Genomic DNA, 26358 nt, shown 5'->3' on the forward strand with positions numbered 1-26358 from the left:
AGGCTCCATGCTTGCTATGCTATGGTGTCTGCTTGGGCAATCCAGGGAAAAGGGCGCAAAATGATTGTCTGCTGTTGCTTTCACAGAGGGAAGAAGGGAGGGTTGACTGACAACATTTACCCACAACCACCCATGACAAATTTTTGGCCCCATCAGGCATTGGGAGCTCAGCCCAGAATTCCAATGGGCAGCAGGGACTGCAGGAACTATGGGATAGCTACCCACAGTGCACCACTCAATGTCGACACTTGCCACGGTACTGTGGATGCGCACCGCCAAATTAATGTGCTTAGTGTGGTCGCATGCACTCAACTTTATGCAATCTGTTCCCAAAAATCAACTTCTGTAAAAATCAGAGTACTTTTGTAGTGTAGACATGGCAATACAATAGGACTTTCAATGCTCCTCTGGTGAGAATGTTCCACAGTCTAATAGATCTAACCATTAGGAAGTTTTTCCGAAATCTTTGGGACTAATTTTTTCTTTTAAAATCCCTCCCCCCCTTATCTTTACTTGTCTACCACTGCTGCAAGACAGACATCAGAGAAAAATGAGAAAGAGGGCCAATAGTGACCAGAGGAGGGAAGGAGAGAGGAAGCATCCATAAAGAAAAACAAAACAGAATAGCAGAGAGGGAGCCCTCAAAAGAAGATGGAAGCATGAAAAATGGGAGCAGGGAAGGAACAGCTGCCATCAGGGGAAACAATAAGGGAACAGAAATAGAGCAGGAAGAGGAAGGGGTAGCACCCTCCCAGGGACAGAAGAAGGGGAGACGGGGCAGCACACTACAGCAATAAGGGAGGGAGCCAACTAGAGAATGGGAAGATGAGAGGAGATTACCATTCTCTGTCCCCTGCAAACTTCAAGCCTTACAATAAAGTATCAACAATATTAGTGAAGGTTCGGTTGTTACAATACGTAAGAAAGCAAGGGAAACAGTCTATCTGGATCACAGTTCCTTCTGCTCCCTCTCCAACTTCGCTTCCTTCACCCACAAATCCCACTGTGCTTTCTCCCACATTATCTCTTATGCTGGGAATACCCGTCCAAAATCCATCCATCAAATCTCTCCCCATCACCACATTCAAATCACTTCTAAAATCCCACTCTGGCAGGGCTGTGAATTCAACAAAAAGTGAATGCACTTGTATGATGCAAAATAAGATTAAATAAAACTTGAACCACCAAGACATAGGAATGCCTAAAACGAGCAACTGTATACTATATTTATAATGTGTGCCCTTTGCCCCTCACTTATTTGCCTGTCAAATAATTGAGACTGTCAGTTCTTTGGTACACTGGCTTGTCTTCAATATGTTTTTGCCAAGTGCCTAGCACACTTGGGGACATTATGAAATAACATAACAATGCAAGACTGAAAATACAACAAATCTGTGCCATTAATTAAGATCTAAAATATTGCCTATTTAAAACACAATTACCAGTCACAGCACATCACAAATAAAGATTGTAGCTGGAATTTCCATACCTAAAGTTAGGCTCCTCCAGGAAAAATTAAGCATCTAAACAGAAGGGGGGTGGTTTTCAAAGATGCTGAGTAACCACAACTATAGCTATCTTCAATAGGATCTGTTGATGCTGAGCACTTTAATGAAGTGCCTAATTATGGATTAGGTTCCTAACCAGAAGTGTGTGGAAACTGGAATTTTTATTTCCAAAGCACAACGAAAGCAAAATTTTGAAAATTCCTATAGAATAATGTCATTTTAAGTCATCTGAAACAGTCCATTCAGATTTTGGCTTTTTAAAATTTTTATATTTATAATTAAGGCTACGTTTTAGTCACAGGTATTTTTAGTAAAAGTCAAGGACAGGTCATGGGCAGTAAATAAAAATTCATGGCCCATGACCTGTCCATGACTTGTACTATACACCCTTAACTAAAACTTAGACCAGGGGGCCATGGGTGCTCTGGGGGAGTGACCCCGCTGGTGCAGGGGGTGTGTGCGGGGAGTGGCACCTGCTGCGGGAGCAGCACGTGAAGCGCCTGGCCCCTCCACCTAGGAGCTCAGGGACATACTGGCTGCTTCTGCAGAGCCTTCCCAGTCCCTCACTCTGGCGCCCTGTCCCAACCTTGAGCACCCTCTCACACACAAACTTCCCCAGCAGCAGTCAGTGCTTCTGGACCAGGGGCTGCCTGATCTGCTCAGGCAGCCCTGGAGCCAGCCGCACTGGCCCCTGCCGAAGTCACGGAATCCATGATTTCCGTGATAGACACGCAGCCTTATTTATAATATATAAAATAAAATTTTTAAAAAGTAATTTTGAAACAAAAAGGTCAAAACGTTCCATTCCAATGAAGTAGAAACGGGTCATTTTGACTGTGTCAAAATACTTCATTTTGATTTTTTTTCAAACTGAAATTTCACCAAAATCGATATGTTCATGTGAAAAATTTTGATTCTCATGGAATGAATTTCCCATCGAAAAAAAAACAACTCAACAAGCTCAATTCCTTACACAAAAGGCACCTTGGTATGGAGAAAAAAAAATTATTTCAGGATTCAGTTATTCCCCCAGTGGCACCCCCACAAATATTTCCCATGACACACACTGTCCATCCCTGTGGAACCATTTCCACTGCTGCTACTGGCCTCAGGGCCTTACCCACCAAGTCTGCACCACGCTCAACCCCCACCTTCTACCCCAAACCACCCAGATGGAGTGTCACTCCCTGAGAGGGGACATGGGCAGCTGGAAGTAGGGAGAGGCCAGGCAGGCACCCAGGGTGGAGCTCTAGTGCAAGAGCTGGCTCCATGGCAGTAGCAAGGAGGAGCAGCACTGGCCATCCCATCGCTCTGTGACAGAGGAGCGACAGAGCAAAAACTAAGTGAGCGACATTACAACCTGGTGCACTGGAGTCATAGTAGCACCACTCAGGTTTGGACCCAGGCTCCCCCTATTCATGACAGAGGGCCAGCTGGGCCAAACCTGAGTGGACAGTGGTGCAGCCAGTGCTGCTACTCCTCCACAACACTCAGCACATATGGCTGTGGTTCCCATTGCCATGGGCTGTCTGCTGCAAAGCAGGAAGAGGAGTGTAGCTGTGTTTATAGCATTGCCTGCTTCCCTACTGGGCTCTGACAGGGCAGGCCAGCAGCTTGACTGGTCCTGTTTCAGCCTATGGGAGCTCCTGGCTAAAATGGCTCCTCTCTTTTGCAAGGGACTTACAGGTGGTTTCAGCTCTCTTCTACCTACTGAGTGGTGCCCACAGGGCAGAAGAGGATAGACAATTTCCCTGAAATAATATATTCCATCCTCGTGTCCAAAAGTTTGACACCACTAATACACATCTCTTCTCCTTTATTTTTTTAAGATCTTAATTCTCTCTCTTCTGTATTTTAACCTAAAAGTGCCATGATTTTCACCCAAGGATGGTGTCTTCATTTCAGAAGTTAGTATTATACATACCAATAGAAGTACTAATTGTTCTAATGTAAAATTATTATAAAATATATCTTTGCTGAAATATAACTTTGGACACTTCTTTTGCGTATGAAGATGACAATCCAGGGGAATCTACTTTCTTCGATGGCCCCCTCATGACAGTATGTGAACATCTTCATAATATTAATGAATTTATCATCACTACCTCTCTTACTCTGTGGGCATTCTGTGCCAAAAAATTAAAAATTCTGTGCACAATATTTTAAAATTCTGCAAATTTTATTTGTCAAAATAACACAAAATAATCACACCAGTTTCAATTATTTTGGTAATTATTTCAAAATATCTGTCAACAAGCATGTCTATAACAATACAGACACATAAAAAATTTGCCCATGAACAGAGAGTTAAAGAAACCCTTACGACAAACCAGTTCCTGTTTCTCTACCCCCTTTCCCACAGAGCCCAGCTGTTGGCCAGATACTCACACCCCCTCCCCGCAGAGGCCAACTGTGGAGCCTCCCCCGGCCCAGAAACTCACCCCCACACCCCCTGCAATGACCAGCCCAGACGCTCTTCCTCCCCCAAACCCTCAGCCCACACACTTGCATCTCCTACCCCACCAGGCCAGCTGCGAGGCCAGCTATAGGTCAGCTGCGGGGCCTTTACCGCCCAGATACTCACACCCGCTACCCTCCCAGAGCCCAGGGTTCCAGAGGCAGAAACAGTCTGAGGCTGGGTCCCAGGCTTGCATGGAGTTTCCTGTGCACTGCTGCCTCCTTCTTTCAGGGCATGCTGGAAACTGCAGCTGCTGGGAACCCTCCAGTTCCCTCCCCCTCCCTCCCCCTTGTCTTCTATTTGTGAGCTGGGCTCTGCTGGGTCCAGCAGCCCATAATGGTGGACAGCAGCATGACAGCCCATTTCTGTGGGGGAAGAAAATAAATTCTGCATGTAGGACATTAATTTCTGCAACATTCTGTGTGGCTCAGAATTCCCCCAGGAGTAAGACTCTCTGCAAAGTAGGGGAGTATCAGTAGCCTCATTTTAGAGATAGCAAACTGAGGCACAGAGAGACAAGTGATAAGGTCACACAGGAAGTCAGTGACAGAGGTGGGAATTAAACCCAGGTCTCCCAAATGCCTTAACAAGAATAACCTCTTTCAGGAGAGAAACTAACATCACAAGATAATGAGAATCTCCCAGCATTCTGGAAACTGGAAGATAGCTATCTGAGCAAAATGGAAGTGCTGCAGCACTTTGGTTGCTGATTGGCTGGAGAGGAGCTCCGTGAGCCAACAATGAAGTCATTCTATCAGTCGGGGTGCTAAAACTGTTAAATGAGACTATCATCACTTTCTTCAGAAGTCAAGTGCAAAAAGTCTTATAGGCTTAGTACTAAACATGCACAATAAGCAGGATCCAAAATTTTCCATTAATGAATCAGCCATATAGTGAGAAAAATCAAAACATGACAAGTATATGGATAACTATTTACTTATGTAAAACACCACATGCATATTTCATCCCTGGTGTAAGTCAGTGGAAGTTATGGAGTAATTTTATTGAAGTCAATTCACTTACACCAGGGATGAATTTGGCTCATTATCTTTAATTCAATGGTATAGCTAGAAGTTACATCAGGCATTTCAGGGCTTCATATTTAGTAGCTAAATTCAGATTAGCAGTACTTAAAAATGACCCACTATTCAAGAGAAGAAAATAAAATAAAAACCATGACAGGTGTTTATCTGCAGGTGGGAGAAAAATCTGTTTTACACTGCTGGAAACTAATAAAAATGCTAGCATGAAAAACCTGTCAGGATGCATGATAGTCCAGTACAAAATAACAGAAGGCTACTGTTATCAGGTTTGTTTGGTAATCAGAAAGGTCAGTAATTTGATTTATTAAAATATCTGCAAAAAGAAAAGGAGGACCTGTGGCACCTTAGAGACTAACAAATTTATTTGAGCATAAGCTTTCGTGAGCTACAGCTCACTAAAGCTGTAGCTCACGAAAGCTTATGCTCAAATAAATTTGTTAGTCTCTAAGGTGCCACAGGTCCTCCTTTTCTTTTTGCTGTAGCTCACGAAAGCTTATGCTCAAATAAATTTGTTAGTCTCTAAGGTGCCACAGGTCCTCCTTTTCTTTTTGCGGATACAGACTAACACGGCTGCTACTCTGAAACCTGTCATTAAAATATCTGTGTCCAGTAGTGTTAATCAGTCTTTACAGTTTAAAAAATACCAAACATATAATTTAATATAAGAATTTCCATAATCCTGAAGGCTGAGGTCCAGATTTTTATATCCTCACTTACACATAGAGATACCTTACTCCATGCGTAGTCAGACTGAAATCAAGGTTAGGTGCTACTCAGTGTAAGAAAGCGTATCAGAATCTGGCGAAGAGCAATAAGCAATCCCAAATTACTGCCTAATCTTTTCACATATATAAGACAAATTTGTTAATATGTACTTTACAGAAAGAGTTTGCATAAATATAAGATGGCTACTGAAAAGCAATAAAGTTGAAAACAGAAATCCTTCTAAAATAAAGTTAAACTACAGTTTAAACTGTACATAGTTAAAAATATGGTAGTTCACTGATAAAGTTCTAACAAAATTAAGCAAAATTCATTTTAAAATTTCTCTAGGAAAAAAAATCGAATCATCCAGCACGTAGGACAGCAAATAAGGCCAGATGTTTATGGTACTATGACTGCGTCACACAGATGCTGGCTCTAATCCAAACACACAATTAGAACTGAGTGGTTCCTACTGTTAAAACCATTTTTCTTAACTTCACAACAATTTATTGGGATGTGTTATACTGAGAGCTGATATATTTAATGTTGCAGATCTTAGATTACTGAGCAGCCTCTAAAATCTAAAAATATTCTGCATAAGGTTTGGTCATTTAAAATACATTGTTATAGTTAAGCCAAACATATAGTAGTAGAAATGGTTAAATGATAACAGCTGCCAGGACAGGGAAAAATATCAGCAAATGCAATAAGCCACCATAACACTGATGATATCTTTATCTTGCCAATTTCAAAAGGAGCATCCCAAAATGCACACCTTGCAGTATTCTGCAACCTACAGCATTCTAGCTGATTAATCATTGACATCAGCAGGGAAACTCATACTCACTAGAAGCAATGTTCACCACTGCTAAGTACGGAGGAAAAACAATTACTTCATAAATCATTCTGAATACATTTTCCCCCTTTGAACGTACAGTCAGCATGTAGAACAAACTCCATCTAAGCTATAGATGTTTTCAATAGAGTACATTTCTACAAAGGCAGGTTTCCCCAGATAAACACCCACAAATATGATTACTGCAATCATGATTTCCAGGATTACTATACGGAGTCAATGTACTTACAGGATGAAATCAGCAGATAACTTCAGGTGAATAAATGTAGTCCTCCCAATGTAAGGATAAGTCTCTCTTTTCTACCAGACAGAAAAGCTAGCAAATAGCTAGCAAAAAAGCACAGAGAATATTCAATTTTCTCTGTTTTATTTCTCGGTACCCATGAGGTTCTCATTAATTAGTTATCAAGCAAAAGAAAAAAAAGATAAAGTTCACAAGACAGCAGCTGGCATCACAGGAGCTCTCCATATCAGAATTTAAAAGAAATGTCAATTAGAGTGGCAGCAGCTACAGTCAATGCTAGTTGCTGATGCCTCTGCAGGAAGAGGATGCTGGGAGATTTTCCCAATCTGTACTGCAGCCTAATTCTAATCCATCACTGCCTAACTGCAAGGAGAAAATGGAAACAAGAGAAATACAAAAGGATTTACATTTAAAGGGACCAAAAAAAAAGTTACCTCAGTGTTTCTCACTTGAACAACTAGGTACCTTAAAAAGTGACCTTAAAACACACATTAAAAAGGTTTCCTTAAAAAAAGAACTAGACAAAAAGGAAGTACACCAATGCAAAAGCAGTCTGCATTTGCTTTTAGTAAAATGTACAAGACAGCCTGTAGCAATTTACAGTTTGACTAACAGTAACAGGCTTCATATTTTATTTTGCCCTATTCTACATGGCCCTAAAACAAACAAAATCACTCTGAGGTTATAAAATATACAGTATATATTACTCTGAATTTTTCTCAAAAATCTGATGTGATGATAACAACTCCTCCTCATATGGCCAAAAACTAAAGACAAAAACAAAACAACAAACCAATAGCACACACAGAGACGGGTAAAATATACTAGATCAGACATCATTACTGATGTCCTAACAAGGTCAATGAAAGACAGTAGCAGTCAGCAGCAAGAAAACCAGAAAAGAACAAAAAACAAAACAAAAAACTTGCAGCTCTTTGGGAGCTCATCTCAAGAGGCTGGTTCCCTGTCAGAGCAGACCAGTACCAGCTGAAAAAAACCCTCTGAAATCTCTTCAGTTGGGTTGAGTGTGGCTAATCCTACACACACACTGAAGACCACTACTCTTGTGACAGGTGAATAACTTTGGAACTTTCTTCAAAAGAATCGTTCTTAGGGCATGGTGGAAGGCACAGGACCCTCCTCTGACCAAATTCCTGCCAATAAGGGAGGAAAGACTGCTTTCTCATGGAAAGGCTAAATCCCAGAGACCAATTCACTTCTTAACTACTGCTCTTGACAGATAGGGGCTTTGGTGCTCTCTCTCTCTTTCTTGCAAAGACTATTTCTTTGAAAAAGGAGAACACGCCACAGAGCTCTCCGCCATGTAGTAATATGATTCTCGCAGTGAAAGCAAAAAAAAAAAAAAATCTAACAGATTAACACAATTCTCAGCAACTGTCTTCAGGGACAATGCCAGTTTGGAAAAAAAAGTGCGCTCCAACTTTAGACAATACACTATTGTGGAAGGGTTGGCCTCTGGGGTGTTCCTTTGCAGCCCAACATGGCACTACTCATCCTATCCTGGGTTTCTGAAGGCGATCACCACCTCTAGCGAAGTCTGGCGCTGGAGAGCCTTAGCTTTCTGGCTAAGACACTCTCCAGTTCATTCCTTCCAGGGTATCAAAGTCCCGAAACGCAAGGGAAAAAAAAAAAAAAAAGAGGGTTGTCTGACAAGCCTTCAGCAGGACCTTGCCCTTTCCTTCAAGGCCTGTCTTCAAATAAATGGTCAGCCAGGCAGTCTCCCGACACTCAGTTTTTCCATCCACCGGGAGGCCGACCAAGCTAACAAGCTGTCTCAGGTTCCTGGCTGCAACCACTTTTAGCTCTGTGAAAGAAGCCAGGAGGTCTCCTCTCCTTCTGGATCAGCCACCAAGCAATCTAACTACTCTCTCCACTCCTGACACCTACTGCAGATAAACTGGGGTGGGTTGATTGGGCCCACAAGCCCCTGTTAACCCACTCTTGCTCAGCAGGGGATTTGTCTACGCCATCACACAACCTCCCACTCAGGATCATGCCTGGGGTACTAGTCGATCAGCTCCCATCTCAGGAGGAAAAAAACAGGTACCACTGCATGAACCATGGGTTGGTGTCCTTCATGGTGCTCAGCCACTACAGGGCATGATCCATGACCAGGGTAAACACATTCTGAAGAAGGGAGTATCAGAGCACATCTACAGCCATTTTGCCACCAAGCCTTTTTTCGAAACCAAATACACTATCTCTCAAGGGAACAGTTTTCAGCTAAGGTGGAGGACTGGGTACTCCCTCCATTGACAAACTATGATGAGACAGCTCCCAATCAGAGTTTAGAGGCAGCAGTTTGGAGGATAAATTCCTTGGTGAAGTATGGGCTGTACAGAATAGATTCCCCACATAGTTGGGACTTAAGAGTCTGGAAGGATTTTTCACAGGCCCTCATCCAATGAACCTTTCTAGATCCGCTGTCCTTAAGCAGATCCATGAGTGGCTGGAATGAAAGATAACCATGGTACAAATCTACAATAGTATTCTGCCAGCCCCAGGAATGTTGTACCTGTTTCTTCAAGGATGGGGCAAGATAGGCTCTCAAGGCCTGGACCTTATCCACAAGTGATCAAAACTTGGCCTTTCACCAACACAGGCACCTCATCCCATGCTTGCTTAAGCAGCACTTTTTAGGGATTGCTGTTAATCCAGCATCTTCTAAGAACTGGAGGATGGCAGCTACCTGTTTCAGGTGGTACTACCAACCCCAATCATAAATAACTACATCATCCAGGGAGGCCGTGGCATAATGGCCCAGGGGATGGAGGACCCAGTCCGTCAGCCATTGAAAAGTCACAGAGGGCCCATGAAAACAGCATGATTCAGCACTGATACAGTCTGTAGGGAGTGGCAAAAAGCTGTTTTTTTCCACTGGGTCTCCAATGTGATATGCCAATATCCCTTTGTAAGATCCAGCATGAGATGGTCCCCAACAGATACAGATCTTGTAGAGGGGGTTCTGGATATCTGCAGCCCTAGCTCTGGTTCTGGAGAATATGCAGCAATGAACAAAACCTCTGGTGACTTCTATGGCTTTAAGAAATTAACATGATACATTTGTTAGTTTTCTTCTTGGTAAATTGCCTAATCTTGTAATTTACCAGTCCTACTTGGTATGTAATTTCATAGGGCTCACTGTCAGGCCAAAAGTTTGGACTCCATTTGAGAGAGTAATATGAGCACCTGATCTGCAGGGTTAAACACTCAGCAGTGGGCCCCTTTGTTATATGCATGGTGCTGGGCCCACTGGGCATTAAGAAGATTTTCCCTTAAGCATGTGGGCTTTGAGCCTTTCTTTAAGGGTAGGCACATACTGTAGAACATTTTAGTCTCAGAGACCCTATAAGTAGTAGTAGTAGTTCTGTAGTACCTAGGAGCCCCATCAAGAACCAGGGCCCCACTGTACTAGGAGCTGTACAAATACAGAACAAAAAGACAGTCCCTTCTCTTTCCACATCCTCTGCACTAGGATCAAAATCGGCACAGTTGCTTCAAGAGTTCAAAAGGGGAGAGGCCTATGGATGACTGGGATACCTCCTACACCACAAATGGCCTGAGTGTGGTTTGTCTACCAGATCACAGCTACAGACCAGTATTTCCCAAAAGTGTGAAGAGTGCCCAAATGGTGGGACACAAAGTACAAGCCAAGGGACATGGACAGATCTCCAAATCATTCCCCCTAGTCTCAGCTTTCATTTTTTAAAGAGATTGACTAACTGTTATGGCTGCAAAGAAAACTTCAAAACATAAAGTGAGGGCATGGCTACACTAGAGCTCTCTAAGGCTATGTCTGTACTATGGACCTTACAGTAGCACAGCTGTACCACTGCAACTGTGCCGTTGTAAGGTCTCCTGTGTAGAGCTCTCCCGCTGGCATAATTAAACCACCCCTAACGAGCGGCGGTAGCTATGTTGGCAGGAAAGCGTCTCCCTCCAGCATAGCACTGTCCACCCCAGCGCTTTTATCGGTGAAACTTTTGTCAGTCAGGCATGTGGCTTTTTACAGCCCTAACCGACAAAAGTTTTACCGACAAAAGTGCTAGTGTAGACAGAGCCTACAGTAGCCACTCTAAGATGATGGGAGAGATGGGACATAACACTGTCCATACCAGCACTTATGTCGGTGTGATTTTTGTCACTCTGGGGGATGGTTTATTCACACCCCTGAGCAACATAAATTATGCAGGCAAACTGCAGTGTAGACATAGCCTGAGTATCACCAATGCTCTTTAAGTTTGCAGAGAGTCAGCCAGACACTAAAGCTCTGAGGTGTAAACTTCCTCATTCATTTCAGTGGTTGCTAACTTTAATGCCAATGACAATATTTTAAAAGTAAATAATTATTTTGCTGTTCAAAACACATAAGAAGAGAGAGAACATAGCTATAAAGGTCTACACAAACATTTCCCGAAGTGGTGGAGGGCTCATTGGAAAAAGTCAGAGGCCAGGTAGAGCAGTGTGTAAAATGTATAAATTAAGGCACGTAAGCCTTTAACATATGGCAGGGCTATGCAGTGAAGGGGGAATGAGCAACTGGTTTCATCTTCCTGAAGAGGGCACTCAGCTTTTAAAAGTTTGGGGATAGCATCTATAGACAATCTCGGGAATATTTCCTTACAATAGTTTCCTAATCTTGCCTTCAGAGCCAAGTCAACAACTTACCAAAAGCTGTTAATAATTTGCTATTTTAAAATCAAGATTGGACTTTTTTTAAAAGTCAATTTTGCTCTGGTTCAAAAGAAATTATTTTGGGGAAGTTCTATGGCTTGTGTTATACAGGAGGTCAGACTAGTTGATCAAAATGGTCCCTCTGGCCTTAGCAGCTATAAGCCAGACAACTGACTTGATTCTACAATCCTTATATTTGAAAATGTAGAAAAACATCCAAAAATATTTAATAAATTTCAATTGGTATTCTATTGTTTAACAGTGCAATTAATCACAATTAATTTTTGAGTTAATTGCATGAGTTAACTGCAATTAATCAACAGCCCTAAATATTATGTATCATTTTCCCCAAAACAACAGTCTCCAGGCCCAAACTGGGCCACTTCACCATTTCCCTGACTAACTGGCTCCTCAGACTGACCGATTGCAGGGCCATTCAGCACCTAGTCCAGTGGTTCTCAAACTTTTGTATTGGTGACCCCTTTCACATAGCAAGCCTCTGAGTGTGACACCCCCTAATCAATTAAAAACACTTTTTTGTATATTTAACACCATTATAAATGCTGAAGGTAAAGTGGGGTTTGGGGTGGAGGCTGACAGCTCGCGACCCCCAGGTAATAACCTCACAACCCCCAGAGGGGTCCCAACCGCCAGTTTTAGAACCCCTGATTAGTCCCTGTGCAAATGCATTGATGCACTGTTTGGAAGTGATAAGTGAAGGCTTCTTTAGACTGCTGATGGTGATCTGACTCACTGCAGTACACAATGCAGCCATCTGCTGTCAGCTGCTTTACGCTACAATCCAGGGTCTCCAGTCAACCACAGCCCTGCTTGCTAGCTCAGATTTGATTCTTCTCCAGTCAAGCAACCAGCAAAGGAAGCATGGGACCGCTATGAGAGGACACAGACAGGTGAAGCCTCCTGAGCTCAGGATGGACCTGCAACAGGCAGTGGGTAATGAGGAAGTTTTGTTGAGTAACTGAGTCTGCTCCACTCCAGAAACTAGCAGCAATTTGCCAACCTTCCATGCTTCTTCTCTGGCCAGAAGCCCAACCTGCCACTCCAATCCAATCCAAGTCAGAAAAGAGACTCCCTCAGACATGGAATCTTGGTGGTGAGAAGCCAGAAATGCAAGATGGAATTGCTGGGTAAAACCAAGAGTGGAAGTCTGGCAAGAGCAGCTGGGGAAAACAAGAATGATTTGGGAAGGAGTAATCTAATGTTTTGGGGAAGGGGAGAAACTATGGGCTTGTCTACACTTACAATGATGCAGCTGCACCGCTGTAGTGCTCTAGTGAAGAAACTATCTATGCTGATAGGAAGGTTTCTTCCGAGAGAGGCAGTAGCTACGTCAACAGAAGCCCTCCCGTTGATATAGCGCTGTCTACACCTGGAATTAGATCACTATAACTACATCGCTCAGGGGTGTGGAGTGACGTAGTTATACGGACATAAATTCCTAGTACAGACCAAGCCTGAGTCTATTTTAGGAGAAATAGGGGAAAGAGAACTTGGTTCATAAAGATATTCCTGAAGAGCTTTTTATTAAACTTTAGATCCCTCCGTATTGCAGCAATTGCCAGGTGCTTAAAAAATACTAGTAAGGGAGGTATGCCTCCAGAACCTTCTTACAAAGGCCTTATACACTCTGCAAACACATCTGGACCACCTACCCTTGACTCATTTTCCATCTCTTCCCCAATTACTAAAAATTACTCCATTCTGAGACCGCTCCCATGAAATGCTGAGGATTTCCTGCAAAATAATTAAATTATCGGAACTTTGATTTGATTGGAAATTGTACTTTATTAACTATGAGGAAACATGATTTCCCTCCAAAAAGAAAGGAATGTCACCAGGACAAAGAAGAATTAAATCCTCTTAATTTTCCTCTTCTGAGGCACCTTTAATGCTGCACAAATAGACTTTTATATTTTTTTTTTTTTGCTAAGATCAACAGGGAAATTGTTGACAATTTAAATGTTAATATTGGCTATTTTTATATTTTAGAGAGAACACCATAACAAGATAAGGAAAATTCAATTTACTGAGGTGTGATATCCTCTTTCAGTGTGCCTCCAGATTCTAGAAGTTTAAGTCTACATTGGTTTGCCCTTTTCATAATTAAAATTCCAGTCTCTGCCCCAAGAAGAAAAGACAGGCCTAGCTAAAATCCAGAGATAACAAAACATCCATCAGCTCTTTCTCCTCTGTGGTACTCCAGAGCAGATGGGGAGGAATGAGTTCAAGAAGAGTACTTAGGAGAAGTGAAAGGGCAGGGAAAGGAGAGCCTACCCAAACACCTTCTGCTCCCTATAGATCTCCCAGTCTGCCGAATCGTTCCTGAAATAAAAAATCTCTTACAGCCTATTTCCTGTAGGTCAAATTATTGCTCCTCATTCACCCTCTGGACTACTTCTCACAGAATTCACAGGTTTGAAGTGGTAAGGTCCATACCAGACATGCTGGGCTGAACATATGCCCAAAGGACCTAGCACCCTCTTTCAGAGAAATTTAAGATGGGAAAAAAAGGAAATTAAAAGTTAATTAAAGGAAAAACTGAAACACCAAGAGAAACAGAAAGGCAGATGGTAGGAGAAATGAAAACAGGGAAGTGAATTAAAGAATTAATAAGAAAAGAAAACTCAGGAGACATAGCAAGTAAAGATATCTGTTTAGAAAGTTCAGTGTCAAAATATTACAATGAAACACACACTAATGTTTGATTTAAAATTCAGAGGATAAAATAGTGGAAGGAGAAGCTAGAGACATCTAATTTTGGAATGGAGATGAGCACAGGAGCTCCATATTCTTAGGCACATGGGAAGGGGGACGCGCTTTGATATTTTTAAAATTTAACCATCTAGTAGTGGTATTTGGCATGTTTGATGTGCATCTCTGATGGAAGTTAACAAATGTGGTCGGTGCTTTCGTGCACATTTAAAAAAAAAAAAAAGGCAACAAAAACAGAGACAGACCAAAGTTAAATGGCAGATAAGTTAATACTTGTGTGAGTGTCTAAACCTCTCTCCTCAAAGATCTTCATCTTCCAACATTCAGGAAATTGCATGGGGTATTTTGATATTTTCCAGGGAAGATCCCCCAGGCATATATAGTTTTTACTCCAAAACAGACTCTTCATATTGATCAAGTTTAAATAAAACCTGTTATATAAAAGGTGCTCCCCATTGCAAAGGATGAACAAAGCTCCTCACTTGCACATGCACAAGTACTTTGTTATGTCTGATTGTGAGCATGCCTCAATGCATGCAGTCCTTTCAGATGCATTTCTTCTCTTGGGGTATGCCTATACTACACGCCGGATCAACGGGCAGCAATCGATCCAGCGGGGGTCAATTTATCGCGTCTCCCATCGACTCCTGTACTCCACCGCCGCGAGAAGTGCAGACAGAGTCGACGTGGGAGCAGCAGCAGTCGACTCACCATAGTGAAGACACAGTGGTGAGTAGGTCTAAGTACGTTCACTTCAGCTACGTTATTCACGTAGTTGAAGTTGCATAACTTAGATCGATCCCCAACCCCAGTGCAGACCAGGCCTTGAACTGGTTTTTTCCCCTTGTGGCAGCCTGACACCACAAAATGATACTATGCTGAATAAAACATAGGCCCTATCAAAGTTTGGATTGTGAACTCTGGGATTATAAAACTTTGTTCTGTGTGTTTCTGCACATTTCACTGTTATTTTACAGAAGCCGCACACACACACACTATTTTTAAATAGGTACCTATTTTAGGGGCAAGTTTATAGCCAAGATATAGGAAAATTTTATGGCTGTCAAGCAATTAAAAAAATTAAGCATGATTAATCGCACTGTTAAACAATAGAATACCATTTATTTAAATATTTTTGGATATTTTCTTCATTTTCAAATATATTGATTTCATTTACAACACAGAATACAACGTGTAAAGTGCCCACTTTATATTTATTTTTGATTACAAGTATTTGCATTGTAAAAACCAAAAGAAATAGTATTTTTCAATTCACCTCATACAAGTACTGTAGTGCAATCTCTTTGTTGTGAAAGTGCAATTTACAAATGTCGAATTTTTTTTGTTACATAACTGCACTCAAAAACAAAATAATGTAAAACTTCAGAGCCTACAAGGTCACTCAGTCCTACTTCAGCCAATCGTTCAAACAAACTTGTTTACATTTGCAGGAGATAATGCTGCCCGCTTCTTGTTTACAATGTCACCTGAAAGTGAGAACAGGCTTGCACATGGCATTGTTGTAGCCAGTGTCGCAAGATATTTACGTGCCAGATGCGCTAAAGATTCATATGTCCTTCATTCTTCAACTACCGTTCCAGGGGACAAATGTCCATGCTGATGACAGGTTCTACTCAATAACAATCCAAAGCAGCTTTCTTTTTTGGTGGTTTGGGTTCTGTTGTTTCCACATCAGAGTGTTGCTTTTAAGACTTCTGAGAGCATGCTCCACACCTCATGCCTCTCAGATTTTGGAAGGTACTTCAGATTCTTAAACCTTGGGTTGAGTGCTGTAGCTATCTTTAGAAATCTCACATTGGTACCTTTGTGTTTTGTCAAATCTGCAGTGAAAGTGTTCTTAAAATGAACAACATGTGCTGAGTCATCATCCAAGACTGCTATAATATGAAATATGTGGCAGAATGCGGGTAAAACAGAGCAGGGGACATACAATTCTCCCCTAAGGATTTCAATCACAAATTTAATTAACAGATTTTTTTAAACGAGCATCATCATCATGTCCTCTAGAATGATAGCTGAAGCATGAAGGAGTTTGCGCATGTTTAGCATATCTGGCATGTAAATACCATGCTACAAATAGCCAGCTACAGAAGTGCCATGCAAATGCTTGTTTTCACTTTCTGGTGATACTGTAATTAAGAAGAGTGCAGCATTATCTCTGTAAATGTAAACTTGTTTGTCTTAGCGATTGGCTGAACAAATAGGACTGAGTGGCCTTGTAGGCTCTGAAGTTGTACATTATTTCGTTTTTGAGTGCAGTTATGTAACAAAAAAAATTCTACATTTGTATATTGCACTTTCACAACAAAGAGATTGCACTACAATATTTGTATGAGGTGAATTGAAAAATACCATTTATTTTGTTTACAATTTATATGCAAATATTTAGATTAAAAATAGTATACACTTTGATTTCAGTTACAATACAATATATATGAAAATGTAGAAAAACATCCAAAATATTTAATAAATTTCAATTGGTATTCTATTGTTTAAGAGTGCGATTAAAACCGCAATTATCACGATTAATTTTTTCAGTTAATTGCTTGTGTTAACTGCGATTAATCGACAGCCCTAAAAATTTTTCTTAGTAGATGAAGCAACAAGCATATCTTTTGTGCAATTGTTCTTTTAAAAAAAAATGCAGAAAGCTCAAATGGTATAACTTCAGACATAAATAAGGCCAGCTTAAATTGTTTATTTTTCGAATTGTTTAACTTGGTTCCTCTTTTAGGATTCATGAGCCAAATATGGTTTCTTTGAATTGGACAAAAGTCCAAGCCAGCTGTCATTTTCTAATGTGCTTATTTAGTTAGATATCACTTCCTTTTAAAACTTTACTTATAAACTTGACTTTCATGGACTTGTAATGTTTTAAAATGTCTTCTTAATGATTGATTTTCTACTTGACCGTGAACAGTCCAGGTACCAAACATAAGAAAAAGCTTAAACTGCTTACAGGTATGCTTGACAATCTACTTTTGCAGCACCCCCTGGGAAAGTTTGAGGATTCCCCCTCCCAGCAGGCATGGACTTTCCTAAGTATCTTAGACAAGACCTGTATTTAGGGTCTTCCCCGTCCCCCTCATCTCCAGCTGCTTCCCAGTGCTTTACCCACTGACAGATAAACACAAGTGCAGGTATAACTGAAACATTAACCACACTTCTGAGATTACAAGGATAACCTTCTAACTTCTTTAAACACTTCTGGCCTTTAATCTATTACTCCAGTAATACCGTTCAGAGCAGCTTTGGTAGGATCACGGATTAGTAATATCCAGCTTTGGGTGGGGAAAGGAGAGACAAAAGAGGGACAATAACTGATACCAGTAAATTATGTTTCTCCCTACTGGCACCTCTAAAATTAAGAGCCACTGACAAATTTAAGAATTCTTTTCAAAATCCTTTACTAAAATTCATATCATTTTAAGTCTTCCTTTCCCACTTTTTCCTTTCTGATCATTGTTTCAGATAATTTAAAAACTAAACCACCCTACATTTTTGACATTCAACTATGCCACAACCCAGTGTTTCATATCACAAATTGCTATAGAAAACTAATGATTAGGGAACTTTCTCTATGGGTATGGCTTATTTCTAAGAGGTTGGATTCTAGACATGCATGCTACTGTACTTCCTCCCAAAGACAATCTAAAGGTAATCTACAGGGTATTTTTATGGCCATACGTTTAGGTGAAACTGAGGGAATGGTACATAGGATGAGAGACAGATAATATTACTATAATTAAAGAGAATTCTGTACAAGCTCCTAAAGGAGGAGGACTGGGGGGTGAGAGGTGGAAGGGGGAATCAAGGCCAGCTGTATGTGCTAGTCTATATCAGGCTTTGGCTCAAATTTGGGTGGGACCATGAGATTTGACTTTTCCGCAATTTTTAATTTAATCTAATTTTCATAATAATTAAAAACCAAGAGCTTCCAAGTTTCCAGAGAAAATTCATTTGAATCTGGGAGTAAAAGACATGGATCTCTAACTGCCCTAGAGAAAGGGGAAAAAAGTTTGTCAATGATTCAAGAACTGTTCAGCTCAAGGAAAAGCGAAGATGATGGCAAAGCATATGAATGAGGGTCAAAACTGCAGATGTTAAAGGTTAATTTTACTAGATAATGAAAACATAGAAGATAGACTAGGTTTTCATAAAGTTATAAGAAAAGTGAAGCTTTCGGTCAAGAATCAGTAATATAGACATAAGGTAAATGTGTTGCATTCTTTTATTTCAGTCCTTTGTCTGAATTATGTCTATTTACATTGAGATTTCTTTGAGATAGAGGACAATATTATGTTTGTACAGCACTCATTATGTTTTTGGAAAATATTAAGTGCAAAGATCTTAAATTGTCAATGGCTAAATGTACTGTGGAAAAAGACATTGGAAAAAGACAAAAAACTGCACCGTAAGGGGCAGAGACTTAACTGCATGGAGTCACAAGCAGGGAGTTGTCTTCTTCTGTGTGGAAAAGGGTTGGGAAGAAGTAATCTGTAATGTCCTGAGCTCATGCTGAATTTAGTAACAGTCAGAGGCTTGAATTTTCGAAGAAAAAGGAAGATTAAACTCCAGTCACAAGTGAAAAGAAAAGGAGGACTTGTGGCACCTTAGAGACTAACCAATTTATTAGAGCATAAGCTTTCGTGAGCTACAGCTGTAGCTCACGAAAGCTTATGCTCTAATAAATTGGTTAGTCTCTAAGGTGCCACAAGTCCTCCTTTTCTTTTTGCGAATACAGACTAACACGGCTGCTACTCTGAAACCAGTCACAAGTGAGTAACTGGTCATCTTTGCAGTTACACCCTTGGAACATGGTGACTCTTGATAGTTGTGTTTACAACAAGTGAAGTTGTGATGATTAGGATCACATACATGCCCCTTTTCAAATTTGAACATTTGCGTCCTCCTGGCTATATAAGGAAATGTGTCGGTCTTTCCACTCAAAGTAACAAGAAATGAGCTTGATGCAAGAGTCACTTAGAGAAATTCTATGACTTGAGTTATGCAGGAGGGTCAGACTATGATGATCATAATGGTCCCTTCTGGTTTTAAAATATATCTAGAGAGCTGTATAATGACAGTCCCTTAAAATGCCTATGAAGGAGACATTTCGGGCATGCCATAAACACAGCTTTATGTCTGACTGACTAAACCTTTCGCCCCTGTGGTACTGAAATCTATAAAAGATCCTTATACAAGAATCTGGATACAAAATCTATTTAATCCATTTAGCCAATCTGAACAGAGATTGGCTTCCCCTTGGACTTGTCCTCAAACACCACAGCGAGCCCTGGAGATTTAGGGAAGGATTTTACCCTCTTAGATAACTTATCACCCATTTAGCATCTAACATATGCAACCTGGTTTCTCCTAGTAAGCTCTGACGTTTAGTGAATAATGCCAGATAAAGAGGAACTTGTTTTGTTGGAAACTCTCCTGATAGAAACTAGTGGTGTGAACACCAAGGCAGTTTATCCTAACAGAACACTGTATATGCAGGATAAACCACCAGGCCTGATCTCATTCATTCTCTTCAGGCTTGCACACCTGAGAAAGTTGCACCAGTATAATTTTAATCAGCTTTTAAACTGATCTAGTTAAACTGACTAAAACTAGGTGCAAAAGACTATGTGGACACTTATTTTGATATGAGTGTCTTATAGAAGTTTAGTTAAACCTGTTCCTAAATGACTTAGGCCTGGTCTACACTACGTGGGGGGATCGATCTAAGTTACACAACTTCAGTTACGTGAATAATATAGCCGAAGTCGATGTACTTAGACCTACTCATGTGGTGTCTTCACTACTGCTGCTGCTCCCCCGTTGACTCTGCCTGTGCCTCTCGCAGCGGTGGAGTACAGGAGTCGACAGGAGAGTGCTCGGGGATCGATCTATCAAGTCTAGACTAGACGCAATAAATCAATCCCTGCTAAATTGATCGCTGCCCACCGATCCGGTGGGTAGTATAGACATACCCTTAAACTAAACCAAAATAAGACATTCTTATTCTGAAATAAGAGTGTCCATGCAGCTTTTTCCACCAGTTTAACAAGATCAGTTTAAAATTTATATTTTAAGTTATACCAATGCAAATTCCTCATGTAGAGAAGCCCTTACTGCATGTTATGACCACCAGTGACAGTTGAGGAACTGGATACATAGGAAACATTTCTCAGAGACACACGCACAATAGCTCAAAGGATGCCCCTACTAATCTTAATATTAGGTTTAGTTGTTAGGAAGGGAGAGGCTCTAGTACATGTGAGTAGACATATCATTCATTGAAAGAATCTTTTACAGTTAGTATATTCAAAAACTAAGCACTTATGTTCTATACGGAAGATGATATGCATCTATGGCTTCCAAATGTTTCCTTAATGACCCAGAATTTCAAATATTTCCTGTGTACTACTTGATCATGTTGCAGTTCTTTGCATTCCAGGTCAAGAGTCTTGACTCAGTCCTATAGATTGAGGAATGATGAATTCCAAAGTCACCATATGGAGCCTAAAACTTGCATAAAATTCAGATGCAAATTGGCATGAAAATCTTCTCTTTTTGGCAACTGGAAATATCAGCAATAAAATCAGTTTTTCATAAGAGGGCCCCTTAAAAAGGGATGAGAAGAGAGAGAGGACTGGCAGCAGCATGAAACTGAACTGTTTAACTATTCCACTATTTCAGGCAAACCACAGTTCCAAATTCCTTCTACTCCATGACACAAAGAGTCTCAAGAGACTATCCCTACAGGGCAAAGGGAAAGAATGACAATCCCTACAGGGTGAAGAGAAAGAACAGCAGCGTTCCATTAGATTAAGAGAAGGGTCCCCTCTGGTGCCCCATCAAATTTGCTGTTTGAAAGCTGAAATCAAAGATAGTACTAAGGAAGCTGAGACTGAAGACTTAAGTAAACACTTTCTTTGTCAGCGGGGCTTTTGGGTACAACTGGTATTAGACAGATAAATGCATCCAGAGTGTCTGAAGGACTTCTCATCCTGGAAGACGGATTATAGAAGCCCAAGGATCTTGAACCTCTCTACCATGAATCGGAGATCATCTTGCTGAATGGATCCAGGCTCACCTCCTCTCTCAAATTCTCCAAAAGGTGGCTGAACAAATGAAAGAGCCTGCCCCAGACACAGAACTTATATCTACCCACAATTGCCTTGAAGTTGTCTAAGCAGAGAGCAAGTTGCCAATGAGTATGCCTTCAGCTCAGATGACCCCATTTATTTTTATTGCTCTATTGTCCATAAACTGAACAGAATAGCTTCCATCTTTTATCTTTACCAGCCATGGTCAATGCTGATAGAGAACCCAGAAAAGTGTAGCTATTCAAATACTCAGTCTCCTGCCACAGCTGTCAATATAATCAATTGGCTCTGAATCCTAGCAGGAAGAGGACAGAGTACACCACTAATAATTTTCAGGGTCTAGCAGACATTCATCAAGGACCACTTTCCCATTCTGCCTCACCTCCAAACACATTGTAGAGCTTATGGGCTCTCTCATGTATGGTTGACATGATGATATTTAAGGCCTATACAAAATTCACCTACCAGTTGGAATGGTCTGAAATAGTCTAGTAATGATAGCAAGATAGCAGTAATGGTGTCACTGGTAAAAAACAGATAGCTTCCACAGCCCTGCGATAATGAAACATCCTGATACTCATTTGTGCCAATAGCTGGTTCTGTAAGACAGGCCTTCAAGATTAGCATGTTAGACCCAGATGCTCAGTGGTATTTAGGATCCTTTGAGGATCTGGACCTTAGTCCGTAATTCAATTAATGCTTAGGATGTGTCTGTGTCATATGCCATTCATCTGATTGGTAAAATGAACCTGAAGAAAAAAAAAATCCAAGATTACTTGCTATAAATCATGTGACAGGAGTGCCACCTGAAACTCCAACTTTTGCAGCATTCTCTTATGCGGTATCAAACTCTAGGTCCACAGCTACACCAACAGTTTTTAAACACTGTCTCCTGTGGGATCAGTAACTTATCTGGTGTAGAAGTTCTCTAAACTGAAGAGCGGACGTCTCACATATGAGGCCTGTCAATGGATTTATGAACTTGAATCATGAGCCTGGATCCTCTCACTGAGTCTTTGATGTTGAGGAAGCTGCAGTAACATTGGTCTGAGCATCCTTCAGTCCTGCTTGAATGCCAAGAAACACAAGAGGCTGTGGATCCGGATGTGAACTGTAGTTAAATGGGACACCAAGTCTGAGGAATGACAATGTGGACGATTGCTTAATTCTGTGCATATCTGTTCACTTAGAAGACAATGGTGGGGCCAGTCAGTGAGTTCAGTACAACAGTTACTCAAACTGCATTCTCCTAAGCTTAGTATATAGTAGCTCTTCCTCCTTGGTTCTGAGTAGTGCAGCCTTATCTATCACTCGCTTCAGAAGGCATTATACTCTTCTGGAGAGCTCAGACCCATGAAGGATGGGATCAGAGGCTCATCCTGTGAGCTCTCAGATTTGTGCATTGCCTAACAAAGTTGGCTTTAGGATTAAGGCACCTGCCTAGTTCAGGTCTGATTCTCCTGAAACCATCGATACAGACTTCCATGATTGGTATCAGAATTTAAGAGCTTTACCGTCTTAAGTCTCTTCTCCAGTGTAAAGGTGGCCTCTGCACTGCCCCAGTCCTCATCCCTTTCTGCGATGGACTGTTCCCCCAGTATAACTTAGAGCAGCCTTAAGACTGGGCTAGGTCATGCTTCTTCCACCACTCCAGCTTCACCGTCTACACTAGTAGCAGGGCTGGAGGGTGGTATAGAGGCCATAATTCCAGCTCTTTAGCACTGGAACTTCCACCTACAGTCCTCTCAGGGATGGCTATGCCAGAATCTGTTGACAGTGCAGTTGCATAGTAAGAGAGATCATCAAATGTGCTATTGCAACACTATTTAATACAGCAACAAGAAATGTTAACTCTTATGTAGTTCCCATACAGTTGGAGGGGAACTGATCACTTTTCTTTATGTGCAATTTTGTGCCACTACTGCATGTAACCTCACTTCCATTAATGCATGGAGAGGGTAAGTCTGCACACAGTCATGCATGGGTGGAACAATCCCTGCTCAAGGTCTTTTGCTTGGCCAAATATGATAAAGAAAGATAGGGCCTGAAAGTAATTTCCATCAGAAGACTATCTAATAGTAACTTTTCTACTGTTCATACTGCACCTCTTCATGAGATTCTCCAGAGCTGTCAGTATGGCACTGAACTACTTTGCCAACAAATATGAAAATTATAAAGGAGGAGTGTAAGGAAACACCAAATGCTTTACAATCACACATACACCAAGGCTGAGGCATCCTTTAAGAGCATCATTGGTTTTGGAAATATAAATGGTCACTATACATGTGTACAAGTGAACAATAGCTGATTTTACCAACACACAGAAATGTGTGGTGCATATTAGGCAACAATAATTTAGCACTCTGTATGACTCTATATTTAAAAATGGAAAATATAAATAGTAAAATTGCACTTACACTGGGATGCTTTCAAAGGCATCTTCAAAGTTTTCCTGCAAAAAAATAAGCCAAGAATGACTTTTCAATAAATAGAAAGGGTGCATGTGTGTTGTTTTTTAATGAAGTGATGCCAAAAAGCCACACAGCTACAGAATCAGATTGATTTTATTCTACCACTAGAGAAATAACTCACAATTGGGTATTTATTAGTAAGCTACTGGTGCATGCTTTGGTTACAACTTTAGCCTATTAACCAACACCTACCATAGTTTATTGCCATTAGAATATGGAGTTGAACTAGTGAGACCTCCCATCACACCCCACAAGCAGAGCTGTCCTTTCAGCTGAAGTTTATGGTCCAGTGGTCACCTTAGGCTCACACCTTCTATTATAAAAACTATACTTGGGATAAATAATATATTTAAGATAATAACTATAAAAGCTTCACTGGAAATACTTAATAGAAAATTGGATCTAAAAGTGGCTTACAGGGCAACTGGATTCGTTAACTAGTGAAGAGGCAATTTAAAACTTGTACTCTCCCCATCAGTCTTTTCTCCATTCTTTCCCACAGTCACTTCCTCCTCCTCTTCCCCAGTCCTTTAAATCAAGCAATCATAGAAACGTAGGACTGGAAAGGACCTCAGTAGGTCATCTAGTCTAGTCCCCTGTATTCAAGTCAGGACTATGTAATAATTAGACCATGACGGACAGGTGTTTGTCTAACCTGTTCTTAAAAACCTCCAATGATGGAGGTCCCACAACCTCACTTGGCAATTTGCTCTAGTGCTTAACAACCTTGACAGTTAGGAGCCTGCCTTAGCCCTGCTGCCATCCCGGAGTCACTCAAGGTAAGCGATGACGGGATGGAGCCTGCACCCCGAACCCCTGTCCTGAGCCCCCTGCTGCACCCCGCACCCAACCTCCTGCCCTGAGCCCCCTCCTGCACCCTGCACCCCTCCTGCACCCCAACCCCCTTCCCTGATCCCCTGCTGCACACCACACCCCTCCTGTACCCCAAACCCCTGACCTGAGCCCTCTGCTGCACCCTGCAACCCTCCTGCCCCACCCCGCACCCCTCCGGCACCTCAACCCCCTGCCCTGAAACCCCTCTCATACTCCACACCCCTCCCTGTACCTCAACCCCCTGCCGAGCCCCCTCATACACCGTGCACCCCTCCTGTGTCACAACCCCTTGCCCTGAGCCCCTTCCAGCACACCGCACTCCCTCCCACACCCTGCACTCCCTCCTGCACCCTAACCTCCTGCCCCAGCCCTTCATTCATGGCCCTGCATGCAGTTTCCTCACCTAGATGTGGCCCTTGGACCAAACAGTTTGCCCACCCCTGATCTAGGCTGTATTTCCCTAACTTGTTTATGAGAAGGTCATGCGAGACAGTATCAAAAGCCTTACTAAAGTCAAGATATACCACACCTACCTCTTCCCGACTACCCACAAGGCTTGTTATCCTGTCCAAAAAAGCCCCTATTAGGTTGGTTTGATACAATTTGTTCTTGATAAATCATGCTGACTGTTACTTATCACCTTATTATCTACTAGATGTCTGCAAATTGATTGCTTATTTGTTCCATTATCTTTCTGGATACTGAAGTTAAGCTGACTCGTCTGTAATTCCCTGGGTTGTCCTTATTATAGGCACTTATGATTGGCACTACAGATTCCCTCTTCCAGTCCTCTGGAATCTCTCCTATCTTCCATGCATTTTCAAAGATAATCACTAATGACTCAGATATCTCCTCAGTCAGCTCCTTGCGTATTCTAGGATGCATTTCATCAGGCCCTGCCGACTTGAAGACACCTAATTTGCCTGAGTAAGTTTTAACTTGTTCTTTCTCTATTTTAGTCTCAGATCCTACCTCATTTTCACCCATGTTCACTATATTATACGTCCAATCGCTACTAACCTTTTTGGTGAAAATTGAAACAAAAATGTCATTTATCACTTCTACTATTTGCACATTTTCTGCTATTGTCTTTCTCCCACCTCATTGAGAAATGGGACTACCCTGTCCTTGATCTTCCTCTTGCTTCTAATGTATTTGTAGAATGTCCCAGTCTCAAGCCGAGCTACCGATCCAGTAGCTTCCTATAGTCAGAAACCATTCTAAGCCAGTGGTGCAGAGATGCTGAATGAGGAAGTATCCTTTTCCCTCTGAAGTGCCACTAGAAACATGTCATAAGGAAGTAGTTCAAAGAGGACCTAAGGGAAAAGACTGCTGTTATAATTGGAGAAACAGCAATCAGAGGAAGCAGCCTGGACACTACAGCAATTAAAGTCTTCCTTCATCATGGTTTCTGAGAAGCTGCCAATGTCAGCAGTCTGGCTGTAAATGGGTCATGACCCCTTAAATTAGCAGCCCCATGAATGTCTCTGTTGCACCCTTCCCAAACACACTCATTGCCAAGGCCTTAATGGAAGAGAAATAATACCCAACTTTTCACACTGATCTGAGTGGACAAAAGCAAATTTGCCTCAGAGATGGCACAGTACTTGTGAGAAATAAACTGTCAGATGAAAATAAACCAGCTACCCAAAGTTCAACCCAAGTCAGACAGATGGAATAGTGGTAAAAA

At 41.4% G+C, this 26358-nt stretch overlaps 1 protein-coding gene across 2 annotated transcripts in view; it reads right to left on the reverse strand.

The window, feature by feature from the left end:
- The window catches only part of TTC39B (tetratricopeptide repeat domain 39B), a 137803-nt gene that overhangs the window by 63022 nt on the left and 48423 nt on the right, over window positions 1-26358 (reverse strand). Inside the window, exon 2 of one of the 2 annotated variants that reach the window (XM_084627999.1) lies at window positions 23781-23815. The exons of the other annotated variant lie outside the window; for it this stretch is intronic. Coding sequence (XP_084484125.1) covers window positions 23781-23815 — 35 coding nt within the window. The remainder of the gene's footprint in view (window positions 1-23780; window positions 23816-26358) is intronic. 2 annotated transcript variants of the gene reach the window in all.

Source organism: Lepidochelys olivacea (genome assembly GCF_965140295.1).
Source record: "Lepidochelys olivacea isolate rLepOli2 genome assembly, chromosome: 5".
Lineage (NCBI taxonomy): Eukaryota > Metazoa > Chordata > Testudines > Cheloniidae > Lepidochelys > Lepidochelys olivacea.